This window comes from Aythya marila (assembly GCF_965140915.1).
Source record: "Aythya marila genome assembly, chromosome: 1".
Taxonomy (NCBI): Eukaryota; Metazoa; Chordata; class Aves; order Anseriformes; family Anatidae; genus Aythya; species Aythya marila.
Window position 1 is genome coordinate 144201971 of NC_139042.1, and position 15668 is coordinate 144217638.

At 41.4% G+C, this 15668-nt stretch overlaps 1 protein-coding gene across 1 annotated transcript in view; it reads right to left on the reverse strand.

Annotated features, from left to right (window-relative positions):
* The window catches only part of CAPRIN2 (caprin family member 2), a gene marked incomplete at its 3' end in the record, with an annotated part of 35592 nt that extends 23280 nt beyond the window's left edge, over positions 1–12312 (reverse strand). The window contains exons 1-7 of the mRNA XM_082764214.1: positions 12127–12312; positions 10227–10289; positions 6535–6621; positions 4432–4670; positions 2955–3037; positions 1734–1895; positions 1193–1236 (exon numbers count right to left, since the gene is read on the reverse strand). Of these exons, the coding sequence (XP_082620340.1) occupies positions 1193–1236; positions 1734–1895; positions 2955–3037; positions 4432–4670; positions 6535–6621; positions 10227–10289; positions 12127–12297 (849 nt within the window). The 5' untranslated portion in view covers positions 12298–12312. The remainder of the gene's footprint in view (positions 1–1192; positions 1237–1733; positions 1896–2954; positions 3038–4431; positions 4671–6534; positions 6622–10226; positions 10290–12126) is intronic.
* Positions 12313–15668: the final 3356 nt, after the last annotated feature.

Genomic DNA, 15668 nt, shown 5'->3' on the forward strand with positions numbered 1-15668 from the left:
ATTTATCCTACAACACTGCAGACTAGTTTTTGTTGGCATGCCACAGAAGCACGAAAACAGTCCTGAAGAATTTAAGTGCCACAAAGTTGAGTGAATCTACGAACCTCATCCTCAATGCTAACTGATGTTCCTAGGCAGTGACAATATCAAGTTCAGTGTGACTTTTGTAAAGGTAGCTCTCAACCTTCTCTAATCTTTGGTATCTATCAGTCATTCTTTTGATAAGAGCAGGAGCACCATCAACCACAAAATGGGCAACGCTGGTAGTCCAGTAACATGTGTAACTGATTAACTGGAGTTTAAATACTAAGATCACCAGTTTTTTTAAATTCAGTACAATTGGACTTCAACTTCATGCTGTGTTTTATCAAACAGTCTGGGAGTTCAACTAAGATATACCTAAAGTTTTCCAGAGTTAGGAACAGGAAGCCAATATCTGAAGGACTATAAGTTGTATTGGCTATAGTTTTTCTGACAGTTCTGGCAAATCACCAGAAAAAAAGGTTTAGAGATCAGTAATAACATTACCAGTATGTTACAAAAAATTGTTCTAGACTACTCCCTCTAGTGAGGCATCAGGGAAACAGGGTTTCAGTATTTTAAGAACCAGTATTTCCACAAGGACAATCCTCCTCTCCTTTTGAAATAAGACTAATAGCTTTTATGCTACTGCCAGCTGAAGCTTGAGTACCTAGAACTTCAGAGTCTGAAAGGATGTTGATGTAAGCCCACACATGCTCTTGTATGCAACAAGCCTGTCTTGGGATCCTTACTTTCCTAACACAGAGCAAGATCTATATCATTCTCAATCCATCAATGTAAGTCCTCTGCAATAAGCTCAGCTTTTAAAGACAGCTTTAGTAGATAAGTATTTTCTATATATTGTAGTACAAAAAAAAAATAAAAGTTTCACTCTAAAGGCTGATGCTTTCATTTATTCAGAAAAGTGCCAAAGCATTAAAGTGCTATATTGCTTCACAATCTCTCCCCATTTACCCCAAATACCTCAGAAAAGCCACAGATGTAAGGTTAGAAAGGGAAATGCAACAAGGTCTGTAATGCTTCTTATGTAAGGCAACATCTAAGCTATTGTTCAGACTCCCTTTTGAAGTTTAAAGGGCTGCAGAAGTGCAGTTATATTTCTGATAAGTCACGATGCTAAAGGAAAGCAATTAGCAGTGGAGTATCTTACCTCCTGTGGCTGTATTTCAGACTTCATAAGCTCCATAAGGGATTCTAGAGAAAGGATGTTAATTTGTTTCAACTGATCAAATGCAGAGAGGCAAGCTAAACAATAGCAAGTCTTTAACTATTTAAATAGTAATACCAATCACTAAGCTTGCTACTCTGAAAGCTCAGCTTGTCATCCAGCATGAGTCATACAGACAATCTGTCACTTTTCAATTAAGTTATATATTTGCATAGGTTTACCAAATCCACAATTTGTTTTTTTGTCTGGTGTAAGGAATGTTACATTACATTTTCCACATGGAGGTTCGCTCAAAAGGTAAAAACATCCTATTATCAATTAGATTTTCTTCTACAACATTGGTTAGAATAGGGCTGCAAGCCCTTCCAGTTCAGTTTTAGTTATTCCAGTTCAGTTTTAGTTACTGTATTGAAAGCAAGCTATAGCAGAGGATTAGGTTTAGCATCAAGCTATGCAAAGTCAGTGCTCAGTTCAAGCTTATCCCAACATCATGACACAGAAATTGAACCCTGAAATATTCCACCTGTTTCCTTGACAGACTCTCCTTTTGAGATTTGTCTTGTCCTCTCAGGTTTTCTATTTACTTCTTCCAATTCTTTTACCGGCACAGTGGTGCGAGGAGCAGGAATACTTTCAAAGTAACCAGAGTCTAGAAGCTTGGATAACAGGTCCTTCATATGTTTATCTGAAGATTAAAAAGTGAAATTCCATGAAAAAATATTGAAATTCAGAACTGAGTATTTAGATTATAGATGAGTCTACTTCCTCTTCATATAAAATTGCAGCTTCAAGTTCTTGCACATCTCACCAAGTTAGACAAGTATTTTAAAGCAAAGGTATTTGTTACTGATCTACATATTGTAGCTGAAAACATCTTTGCATTCTAGAGGTAAGAGTGAAGCTTATATTTAAATGCATATAAAATATTAGCAGCAGTTGGTTGCATTATCTCCCACATGCTTAGGAAAGGATTTAGTCTCTACAAACTGAAGTGATGATACTAACAGCACATTGTGCAGACTTCAGCATAGATTAGACCTATACAAAGTCACTATGAAACTGCCCTGCAGGCCCTCCTCCCAGTGTTAATGTTTTGGGAGGAAAAACTGAACTGCAAACAGGAGCAGGGGAAAAGCAAGCAATTGCTTCAGAGCTTTTGAAACTGTATGTTCTTCCATCTGTCCATTTAGAGTCCCCCAGACTCTGGTGTGTTTGGTAAGAGGACATTTTCAATAGGTCATAATGGAAACTGTACTGTGGATTATCAGAGATCCCAGCAAGTTTCACTAATGATTATCCTTCCTCAGTGTGGTACACCACACTATATTCAGACAACATAGCAGTATATTCAACTAACCATTGCATGGCTGAGAAACTTTCCAGTCTTTACGCACTTACACATAACTACTCAAAGAGCTCCTCATCACTGGTTCTATAAGGTATTCATGCATGAGCTTTTGAATTACTACATAGTAATTCCCCAGAAGAATCTAGACATGTGCTGTATATTCTGGGACACCTACAGAAGACAAGAGTTTTATTTCTCCAGGGAAAGATTACTACTTCATTGTTACTGACATGTACTCACAAGCAAAATCTAAACAGTAATTCTTCCTTGGAAAGAAGAATTACACACAACACTTGAACGTATATGGAAGGCTACTAAGTACTTTATGTTGTTTTAAGATATTAAAATAGAACACAAACTTCAGATGCAAGTTATTTCTCTAGATCACATACTCACATGTTGTTCCAACAACAGGCTTCTCACTGCCTTCTAGAAGGTCCCAGAAATAAAGAGATGATTGTTCCATCTGATCTTCAACACTAGAAGAATCAACAATTTTACCAGGTGGAGTTGTACCCCAAAATCAAGTCTTACAGTATCCCCATTATCCTTAGTTTTAAGGATAGTGAATGATGTTTAGCCTTCTGAAATATGGCATTAAACAGTGAATCCTAAAAACCCATTATTCACTATGGAAAACATTTGATCTCTATTTTTTTAATCTGTGCATGATTTAGCCTAGCAAATTTAAGTTCTGCTGTTTGCAATTGCAACAAATTAGCCTAGCACTATTCCACAGTGCTAGGCTACTAGCCTAGCACTCATCACAGGAATGAGTGGCTGGACATCATCAACACAGGGATGTATGGCTGGACTTCCTTCCAAGGCAATCCCAAACTCCCAGACAGGGAAACAATTGCTGTTTAATCAGCTGATCACCTTGTTTATTGGACACACGCAGGGGCAGCCATCAACAGCTCTAGCCCTTCTGCTTTGGCATAGGCCCACAAGCCACCCCCCCCCACACACTATTGATTTTAAAGTACAACAATACAAAACTTAGCATCAAAGTGTTATGCCTTTTGTGGAAATGTAGCATACAACAAGAATTAAGCTAGAAGTTAGCTCTCCACCAACATGAGACATTCCTATTATGCATTCTAAGTAACTGTCCTTTAAAAGTTCACTTCTTAGAGCAAGGATAAGGATAGTTTAGCACATGACAAGTAGTTAAGAATTCCAAACTTATGTTTGAATAGGGAAATAATTACTCTTTTCCATAAAATATTTCAACTTCCCACCTAATAAGAGCTTTTCCTATGTTTACATAGAATTCACTGCACTATCCTGACACAGTCAAACTAAATATTATAAGCACTCATCGCACAAGCATGATGCCAAATTAGTACTCCACACCACAGCCAGTTACCTTGCAGTGAATGACATACAGTGCTAGGATGTGACAAGTTTTAAAAGCTTGACCGAAGCCTAAGATAATAGGAAGAGAGCCTCAGGACTACCTTAGATTCCTTTATTCAAAAGCAGCATCTCAGTCACCACATGAATGCAACAGGGAACACAGATGTCCCGTATTTACTACACTTCTTCATTACACAAACAGCAAGACCTGAGGGAAGCACCACACCACCAGCTTTCCTGCTTATGGTATTACTGGAATGCCTCCCCAGGGCCCCACAGCAAGACAAAACATAGCAGGGTTTGTATGTAGTTTGCACAACTGGGAAAGTATGCAGCAGCTTTCTTTTAAGGCTGAGTAAAATATTTTTGCCATATTCCTCGTCTCAGACTAGAGCAAATATACTGAATATAACTAATTAGCATCCAAAAACATATTTCAAGACACAGCAGTGTTAAACAGAGGACATTTACTGCAGTAAATGAAGCATGCTAATTAGACAAATCTTCAGCTTACCTCAAGTTCTCATTTCTTTCTGGACATGTCAGTTTTGCAAATCTTATGAGGTAGTCTAGTTCTTTAGAAGGCAAGTATATTGCACCATTCACACCACCTTTGAAATCTTTCTGAACATGCTCTTGAGTGAAGTTCTGCAGCACATACTGGACTTGAAGTATTGTACGCAGTTTTTTCTTCTCTGCTTCAAGCTTCAATAGACTCTCTCTTCTTTGAGCCTTTCTCTGTGCTTTCAGCAGCTATTTCAACACAGGAATTCAACAGTTAAACACAATGGTTGAATAACAGAGTTCTATAATATAATGCACCAAGTTCTAGTATTGGTCATCCTACTTTGACAAAAAAACTAACCTTGGATAGATGGCAAGCTCCTAATTCTTTCTTCAAATACCCAACCAAGACCTTCCAAGTCCCTCCTCTGGCAAAGCTCCCTATTTCTCCATTAATTCTCTAGATTTTCATTACTAAAATCTATAGCTATTGCTATAGATTTTCTTACTAAAAATCAAATTTAGTAGAGTATCTGAAATTTCTTTGCAAGATGTGAAAGCACGCAGCTTTTTAGAACACACTAAGGGACATAAGGACACTGTTGCCAGAATACCCCCTAGCATTCCAGTAATGGGTGTTTGCTGTAGAATCCACATTGGCCAAGGAAAAAAAAAATATTAACCTTTGAATATAGGATAAGCTCAAGAATAAGTTTAAGCTAGCAGAAGCTAATGGTAGATTTTTGATTACTAAAAACACCTGCAGGTCACACCATGTCACAAACCTTTGTTACTGATATTTTATGGACACCTACAAGCAATATGGGACAGTCCATATTTTGATGTTCAGCACAGTAGTTTGTGTTCAATGTACAGTAATTGAGTGAATCCAAAGCAGCACTGTCACAGAAAAGGCTTAAACCTCTCCTCACACAATGCAGTAAGCCTCTCAAGACACTACCTGGAATTTGGAATTACTACATATACAAGAAAAGAAGCCTCCAGGAGGACCTGCATGGGTCGCAGTCACAGAAGCCATTTTACCAGTCTTTCAGCATTATAGAAGAAGCAAACAAAGCCAGAACAGTGACTAATTATATTTAGCAACCCTTAGATCATCTTCTTCATAAGGATAGCATTTGCCTGCGAGCCAAGAGACTAGTTTCTCTAGCAGTCAAAGAAAGCACTTGGTTACACAAAAAATACTGCCTTAACCCCTGAATAAAGTCCTAAATAAAACACTAGATCTGACTTGCCATAGTTAGAGATGACTACAGCAGAGTAAGCAGCAGAGTCCTCAGTCTTCAGTGAAGTTTTACAAAGAGCTGTACTCACTGAAGCCAAAGCAATTTAACCCCAGCACTTCCCCCCACACTGGGAACTCTCCATTTAGCCCAGCCTCCAGAACACAGAAGGATGACAATCTGAATCAGATCACTTAGATGCTTGGTGCAGTCAGGTCTTGAAAATATCTGATACCTATCAGCTTCTCTAGACCTATTCTAGTGCTCAATGACAAATTCTAGTTCTCAGAGTGACAGTTCCCTTCCATCTAGTTAGAATCTACTATTTTATCCTGTTTTCTTCTTACCGCATACCTCGGTACAAATCCTAGCTCCATCCTTTCAATTATCTTTTTTGGGTTTTGATGGCTAATGTTACATCTCCTACCAAGTGTTCACTTCTCCATGCTTAATAAGCCCAGCTCTTCCAGGTTCTCATCACAGGGCTCATGCTTCAGTCCCCAGTAGTTCACCCCTATGCAAGGGATGAACACAGCCCAGGCACAAGCTATCAGCAAAATGGCTCATGGTTTCAAATCCAAATGAACTGGAGTCACCTCAAACACAGCCAAGCAACAACACGTCAATTTGCCTAAGTCTTTATAGTGGTACCCAGTGAATAACTACATTGTTGAGGTCAATGGTGTCCAAAGTTATCAACATTTACTGATCCGCTCAGCTACTCCAGACAGTACAAGCAGATTGCTCCCCTGAGGTCTGAAACAGACGCTTCCTATAGTCTGTGTAGGGGCATATAAATGTAGCCATTAGAAGAGCAGCACAAAGTGTGCAGTCACCTCCTGATATCATGACAAACATTTCATACTTACGTCTTGGCTAAGACCTGAAAAAGTCTTCTGAAGCTCCTTGGCAAATTCTAAGTTGTGTACTACTTCATCGTATTTCTCTACTGCCTCCTAAAAAGGAAGAGATAATACATTTTTAATGTTTAAGACCACTCATTGCACATCAAATACATTCTATTTAAAATCTCATTGAGAACTACTCCCTTAGTGGGTACTTCTCTGAACTGTAGCTTTAAAGATACTGTCTGTAATTGGTGCTTAAATTCAGTTGTATCATTCATCCATAACAACCTGAGATTCAGTACAAGGCCAGCTCCCACCACACCATTTCATCTGTATGACGTTTCAGGCAAAATCCTGTTCAATGCTTGGTATACCAATGCCAAACAGAAAAGCTTTAACACCACTGTCACTTCATTTTTCATCTTCTTTTTTGCTCCTTTAGGTCTCAATCAAAAACATCTGCTTAACATCAGATACTAACATGAAAGCTTGAAAGGAACACAGAGGACAGACAAGTTCAGTGCAGAACCTCTACTCTGATGCTTAGCTGAATGCCTCTGCAGATAACTCAAAAGCTTTAGTAAGCTAATGATACAGAAGGCAAGTCATACTTTCAGAAAGTCCTGCAAATTTGATTTCTACAAATCAAGCAGTGTTCTTGTCTTCATTAGTGGCTTTAATGCACTTTTTACTCTCTAGTCTTCAAAAAAGAAGAAAGATTCTTAATTGCATTCTGATATACCCTAGGTTTGAGTTTTCCTTTCCCCACTGTCAGTTAATTTTACAGGCCTTCTTAACAGCTTTAAAGACAACAAAATGCTGTAGCTCAGACATGCTGTACATAGCTCCATTTAGCATAAGGCATGCCTGGGAAGTAACACAGTAAATTTAAACTTCAGTTCACATGTGCTTTACACTCAGATTGGTTTATGCTCATAGCAAGACATCAGAAGTTGTACTAGCACTGGTTTGTCAGTCTACCAAAGTTCTTTCAGTGGGTATTAACGTTGACACAAGTGTTTCATCATTGCAGTGAAAAATGTTTTGTCTGTCGAAGATTTGGGATATGCAAATCAGTGTGTCTAAGCAACTAGAAAGCAAATTACAGGTCGATTTGTTCCATCAGGTTGGTTTTTCAGTCACTTGTATTCACTTACTTGTAATATACAGAGTACTCTAAGTGATGCTTAACACAAGGAAGCTCATGAGTTACTGTTATGTACTCAACTAGTATTTTAAGTCTGTCATCAATTTATCAAGCACCTTCTGAGAACTAATTAGCAGGTTCACAACTGCTCAGAAGAATTTGACCTTTAAGATCCCAGTGCCCACAGATTTGATGCATAAGGAAGACTCAGACTACCAACTTACTAGGCAGATTGCAGTGACTGCTTTTAACCTTGTAAACTCTGAAGTAATACTCCTTACCCTGAAATAACAAGAACTGGTTGTCACTGCGAAGACAAACCATAACACTGTGGAAAAGAAAATGCTTTTTGTCGCATTCCTGTTATTAACATTCATTACAAGAAACAATGTTGGAGCAACAGTAAGGGAGAAAATCTGCTGAGCATGCAAAATAGTACAACATTGCCAGTGAGAGCATTAAACTTGCTGGAAGCTCCTCATTTTTGAAATGTTTGTTTCCTAAAGTACAGCTAGCACACAAACTCTGGCAGGCATGCACCATGACCAATTAGTTTAATTCAAGTTGTCTGCAAAAACTAGCTCATCACTAGATGTACCCTGCTCCCTGTGTAGAAAAAACAATGAAAAATATAAACAAAAATCAAGCTGCATTAGAGCTCCACTATACTATGGGCAGAAAAGCTTTATTTAGGCAAATGCCTGAACTATTAACCTGTGCTCTAGTTTCAAACTACCAGGTCTCAGTATTTGTATATGCATTGTAAATTTGCATATGAAAGGTATGCATAAAAGTAGCACTCCTGTATCTGAGCCACTGAAATCAGGACCTTGACTAGATTAAATACTGAGTTGATACATCCTTTCACAACAGTTATCTGAACAGTTTGGATACCAAGTCACTTCACTAGCAAGGTTGACCCTCATTTTCCATTGCAGAAGCCTGAGACGTCCTAGAAACTGCAATGAAAATACTTGATACTTAAACGTTAAGCTCAGTTGGGAATAGTGAAAGCCAGTAACCACATTCACATTCTAAAGTCAATGCTGCTGAATGCATCTGCAGACAAAAACATTTACAGAATCCTTTGCCTCATTAGTCCCCTACATCTTAATTTCACTTTCATCTGTTGACTTATGATAGCCCAGAGTATAGACTAAACAAAGTCACATTTCAGAGTAGCTTTAAAACACATAGCTTGGATTAGCCTTGAACAAGAGAATACTATTCAGTAGTCTTATCAACAGAAGGCAACTAACATTTGGATCTGAACACAACAGCAGGCTCTTCTAAAACTAAACCTGGAGTCAGGTTGAACTTAGTTCTAAGAGATAATCGTCTCACTCCAAACGATCAGATTTAATTTAGCACTCTTGCACTTAAAGGGCAAGAGAACACATCAGATCCCATAATTTAACACTTAACTATCATGTACTCTAACAGGCCTATTCTACCTTTAAGCAGCACGTTATTTCTGCTCTTATCCCCACTATTGCAAGTTATTATTTACAAATGACTTCAAGTAAGGATATTTATGCTCTGAGACTGCTGTATTACAATAAAGTTAAGCCACTGAATTATTTTTCCAGCTGGCCAGTTTGCAGGATCTAGTACTGGAACTCCAGTGCCAATGCCCTTTTTCACAGGACTCTTCTTAAACATGTCTGTGAAGTACTTCTGAAATGACCAGGGCAATAAATCTTGTGGATTGTGTAGCATCCTGGTACCAGACACACTTAAACAGCAATAACTTCCATGTTGCAGAAAGTTGCTTTCTGCTCTAGCATCCATTCAAGTCCAAGAGAAATAGCCAGAACCACTATTTTAACACCAGGCAAGTTTAAACTCACTTCGTGAATGCACCACATTTATTGATTAGTGATCTTGCATCTTGGCATTCCAAACTCTAGCAGTCTCGGGTACAAAACAGACATTATTCTAACAGCATTTGAGTGCAGCAGTAACTCCCAGCCATCTAATGGCAGCACCAGGACAAGGTAGTTTTCCCAATTAGGTCACAGAATCATCTAGGTTGGAAGAGACCTCCAAGATCATCTAGTCCAACCTCTGACCTAACACTAACAAGTCCTCCACTAAACCAGTAATTCATAACTAGATGATGGCATTTAAGCCTTTCAGTCCCATGCAGATTACACTAAAGTCTTCCTTTTACCAACAAGGCCTTTATCAATTATACTTCAACAACTACTGATAGCCAACAGCTGTGTAACCATCATGCAATTTCAAGAAACACCTACTAATGAGGCCTTGAGGTCTGTTCTAACACAGCAATGCCATGTAGGTAAGCTGCATATGAACATCTCAAAGAGGTATAGGAGCATGAAGCTGAAAAATGAAGCTGAAAGCCTACACAGCAAAGATAACTCACCACTCAACTAAGTTATCAATAGCTGACCCCATTTAGTTTTGTGACAAATACCATTTAAAAAGTCCACATGCACTGCTTCTGTAAAACTGTACTACCACCTTTTTTGGCAAGCTAATTGTTCTGGGATGTTTGTTTGAAGGTTTTAAGTCCATCCACTCCCACATAAAGCAAGCTTACCAACTGGTCTTGATTGAGAGCTTCTCCCTTCTTCAGTCGATCTTTGTAGTCTTCTAGCTTAAGCTGTAAAAAAAAAAAAACAAAGTCCATTTTTATATTGATTTCTAATGTCAAGAATTGGTTATGAGTGAAGTTGAATATTTTATTTCAAGAAATCTGCATACTGCAGCAAAGTAGGAACTTTTCTACTGCTCATTTTCAGGAGGAAGGAACACAAATTTTGCAGTCTCAGTCTCCAGAGCTACCTACTTTCCCCCCTTCAGTCTTGCATTTTTACTTTTGTTTCATTTAAGAAATAACACATTGACTCTAGACCTTTAAGAGGCTCCAAGTACATCCCATGTCCTTATTTGAGAGTACTGGGCATTTAGTTTTTTGCTGCAATTTAGTTATCTTACACTGGATAGAACAGTTTTACTTCATTTCCTGCTGTGTGTCTTCCAAAATCTGAGATTGTTTATATCAAAAAAATTATTGCACTGTTTCCTAAGAAAATGGACAACTCAACTAGAAAACAAGTTTTATTTCTAATATACTGAAGCAGTCTGTAACAGCCAAAATAAAGTATGCAATACTAATCTTCATTAAACAGAAGAAAAACAGGGAGTTGATTACCACAAAGTTAAACATCGTTATTTAATTTGTGTATCTGCCTAGACAGGCTTTAGTGACACAGTATCTAGGGCTAGGAATACTTTCTATCATTCTAGCAAGTCACACTTATTTGCTGGTGAGGCCATATTGTCTACACTCACATGAGCCAATCAAAAATACTGGAGAATTTCACAGCAGTACGCTTCCTTGGATGAGTTAGAATACAGCAAAGTTGCTTAATCACAAAAGAAACATGCTTATCTGAGATTATTCAGAATTGCAGCATGATGCATGACAAAAGACAGCAGTAATACTGCATGCCCTGCAGGAGGATCAAGTCCTATAACCGTATAGCCTGAAATCTGATCTAGATCCCTCTTCATCTACCCAAAAACATAACATATAATCCTTTTCAAACACTTACAGAATCTCAACATCCATACAATTCTATTACTTATAATCCTGACCCAATACTGAAAGCAACAGCACCATCATTCTTTCAATCTTACAGAAAAGTGCATCTTCCCAATTAAAAATTTGGCACGTGCATAGCTTTCGGTCACCTACCAGTCAACTGAAAAGTCCTAGAATACAAAAGCCTGAAGAGCTACAGTGACAATATTTTAGATGTATAATTACCTCAGTACTTATTAACACCATTCCCTTAAAGAAGGAACAGTTCAAAGTCAGGAGAGCAGGTTTGGGGGCTTCCTGTATAGAAGTCTTATAGTTAATAACATTTGTCTATAGATATAAGATAGAGAAGTCGAAGAAGTCGATCTATGCAAAGTATATGGCAATACATATTTAATAAAATTTGACATTGCTATTAGCCAAAGGAAACACTGCTGCTCATTTGCAATTTTACATATATCTCTACATCCTAATATTAGATGCATGTAATCAATAGAAATATTAAGACTTTTCTAAGACTGTAAGCTAACTCAGATTGGTTCTAAGTTATTTCTGAACTGAAGCCTGCCAGAGAAGCATCCCCAATGTCAACCAATATTCAATTACCTTTGAATTACCAGAGAGCAGGTTCGTAGTTAACAGCTACTCTGCTGCTTCACTGAAACAATGCTCTGCTCACACAATGTCAAATAGCCCATTTCAGAACAAGGAGAATAAAGAACACCATTTTCTATTACACAGAGGTTCAAAGTGATAAAAAAATAAATCTATGCTCAGGTCATTTCATGGGTTATTTAAAAAATCCTTTATTCCTATGCATGCCTTGGTCCGGCTTCTGTACACATGAAATTTTAACTGCTTAAAAGCATGCCATAGCAAAGGAAAGAGTTACCTTCTTTTTCTCAATGTTCCTGATCTTGTGTTTGAGGCAGATAAGCCCATTATCAATGTAAGTCTCGTACGCCTGGGAAGGAGAGGCCGCCGAGTTGAGCGCAGTCTGCAGGGGGCTGGGGGAAGGCTGGCTCTCCCCCGACGCGTTCACCTGCTGCTTGGCCGCCTTCATGCCCTTCTCCTCCCCGTCCTCTGACCGGCCTGAAGGTGACGATGGGCGGCGGTAAGGGGCTTGGGAAAGCTGCACCATTGAAATGGATGGAGCTGCAAAGAAACTCCGTTGGCAGGGCACTCCCTTCCCCAGTCCCATCCTTTCGCAGCAGGACCCCCACCTTTCCCTCCCCCCTTCCCCTATACCCACCTTTAGGCTCCCCTATCCTATATAGCGGGGATTCTGGCAGCCGCAGACCCCCAGCAGGGATTTTAAAGCAGGGCAAAGCGGGTGCCTCGCCCGAGCCTCCCCACCCAGCCCTCCCCCCGAGGGGATGCTTCCAGAAGCCCGGCCGCTCCCCGCACGGCTACCCCCATCCCCTACCCCCCCCCCCCACCCCTTAAACCAGCTTCGTGACCTTCGCAGCCACCACCTAAAGCGGCGAGAATTCAGATAAAAAAAGGGAAAATGGTTAAAAAAAATGGGGAAAAAGCGGTGCTGAGGGATGGAGCCTGCCTCCCCCCCCCCCCCCAGCATCGCCCCGCTGCCCCCTCAGGGAGGGGCCGGCTTTCACCTTGAGCCGCGGGGCGATGACACCACACTTCCCTCGCCCGCCGCACCGGGGAGCGGAGAAAAAAATAAAATTAAATTAAATTTAAAAAAATAAATTTAAATTAAACAAAATGAATAAAATACAACCCGCAGCCCGCGGGAGGAGCCGCTGCAAGGCCTGGCCCTGAGGGTGGGGGGGGGAGGAGGCACCGGCTCCCTCCTCACGCCTGGGTGCCGCTGAGGCGCCGGCGCCGGTCCCCCGGTACCCCCCCCCACCACCATCCCGGTGCCGCTGCCCCCGTCCCGGCCCCGCTGCCGCTCACCTCGGTGCCGCACACGCTCAGGCCCGCCCCGCCGCCCGCCCCCCGCTTTATATAGCGGCCGCGCACCGCCGGCCACGGGGCAAGGCGGGACCGAGCCGCCGGGGCGGGCGGGGCCGGGCCGGGCCCTGCGCTGCGCTGCGCTCACGCCCCCCCCCCCAGGGTCGTGTGGTGGGGCCGGGGCCGGCAGGGGGCGCGGGGCGGGGAGGGGCCGGGAGGGGTAGGGGGTGTGCCAGGATGGACGGTTTTGTGGGATCATAAAGATGGAAAACACCTTCAGCATCATCTATCTGGTCCAACCGTCCCCCTACCACCAGTGTCACCCACTGACCATGTCCCCAAGCACCACGTCCAGCCTCTCCTTGAGCGCCCCCAGGGACGGTGACTCCACCGCCTCCCTGGGCAACCCGTCCCAGTGCCTGGCTGCTCTTCCTGAGGAGAAATGTCTCCTCATTGCCAGCCTGAACCTCCCCTGGCACAACTTGAGGCCATTCCCTCCAGTCCTGTCACTAGTTATCTGCAAGAAGAGGCCAACCCCAGCTCCGCACACCTTCCTTTCAGGTAGCCGTAGAGAGCAATAAGGACTGCCCTGAGCCTCCTCTTCCCCAGACCAAACACCCCCAGCTCCCTCAGCCGCTCCTCACAGGACTTGTGCTCCAGGCCCTTCACCAGCTCCATGGCCCTTCTCTGGACACGCTCCAGGGCCTCAATGTCCTTGTATTGAGGGGCCCAAAGCTGAACACAGCACTCGAGGTGCAGCCTCACCAGAGCCGAACACAGGGGGACGATCACCTTCTGGTCCTGCTGGTCACACTATTCCCGATCCAAGCCAGGATGCCATTGCCCTTCTTGGCCACCTGGGCACACTGCCAGCTCATGTTCAGTTCCTTGGTGCCCTGAGGAGCAGTTTCTGGGTGACTGCAGCCTGACACCGATTTCATGGAAAAGGGGAAAGAGGTGTGACGCTGTCATGCCTACCGTTGTTCATGAGGGAGAGGTGCCCACAGGCGCCCTGTCCCTGAGCACGTGTCACAGCAGTTTCCCTGAACAGCAGCCCCAGGACAGGCTGACTTGTCTCTCCAGCAGAGGATTGTCACCTTAGTGCAGAGCCCGGGCTCCACCCACACAAAAGCCCGGCTGCACCTTTTGATGGCAAATTTTGGGTGGCCACAGGAAAATACAAAATACTGATCTGTGCCTGTTTAAACTGGGAGGTGTCTTTCAGGCCACTGCAGGACTCTTTGAGGAGACTTACAGGTCTGGTCGTTTTATGTAAATAAAGATGTGTGTCCTCTGTAAATGAAAACCAATCACTGAAACACTTAATAGCTAGCAAAGCCCTTAAATCCAATGAATATAGACACTGAAGCAAAGCAAACTTTTGTTAATCTCTAACGATGACATCAGTGCCACACAAGGTATAAAAGGAGCAAACACACCTTTCAGAAAAACCCAGAGGATTAAGCCGGAATTGTTTTCTGTGTTTCTCTTTTTGTGTCCCTTAGCACAAAAGCAATAAATAATAAAGCAAATTCAGAGGGAAAGTGATGAAAATAGAGATATACATCAGTAAGGAAGGATTGTAAAGAGAGGCTTTACAGAAAGGTGCTCACATAGTACACCGGATAGATGACAGAAATGGAGAAGTAGGGATCATATAAAAGAAAGATTGCATTTAAAAGAAAAAAAAATAAATGCAAATGATAAATGGTTCAGATGTTGAAGGAGACTTCACAGAATAACCCAGAATCTGATTCAGTAACACCCAGAATGGGTTGTAGCATCCGCAGTCTTGTCACTTCTGGTTTAATCGCCAGTGCAAAAAAACAAAAACAAAAACAAACAAACAAACAAACAAAAACTTTATTTTTCTTCAAGTCCTAACTCCTAGAAAAAGGTCATTGTAAGTCTAGTTTGCGTGACTGTGAAGAATGCCAGTGACTAAGACAGAGCTTGTGAAAAGATCTCAAAATATACATAACTTCACTATTCAGGAGGATGCTAACTCAAGCATTTTGAAAGTCAACCTTCTTCTGGTGCAATGCCAGCAGCAGATGTTACCAAATATTTTTGTTCTTACAGAAGTTTGCACGCCTGCTTGACTTCGTGCCATTGACTTGAACGGGAGCAGTCAGAGTACCTGACAAGGCGAGGCTCGCTTGCTTTCCCAGGATCAACAACGTCCAGTGAAAGTCCTTCAGATATATTTCTGTTCTTTGTGTGGTTCTGTTCAAAGCTAGCACTGATGGGCTAGATCCTTGCAAAGTAATTATAAAATGAATGACCAATTAATGCATGTATTAATAACAAGTTGTAATTAATGTGCAGGCACCTGGGACTATTCTATAAATCGTAATTACAGCTGGCAAACTGCTGTATAGTGCATTTTTACAATTTGGAAATTCTATAAAATAGGGAAAAAATGAAAGGAGGATTCATACAGTCAAATCCATATTTAAAAGCAAAGGATATTTGAACTTCATTTTAAAACAAATACAAAACAACTACTTGAAGCTGATG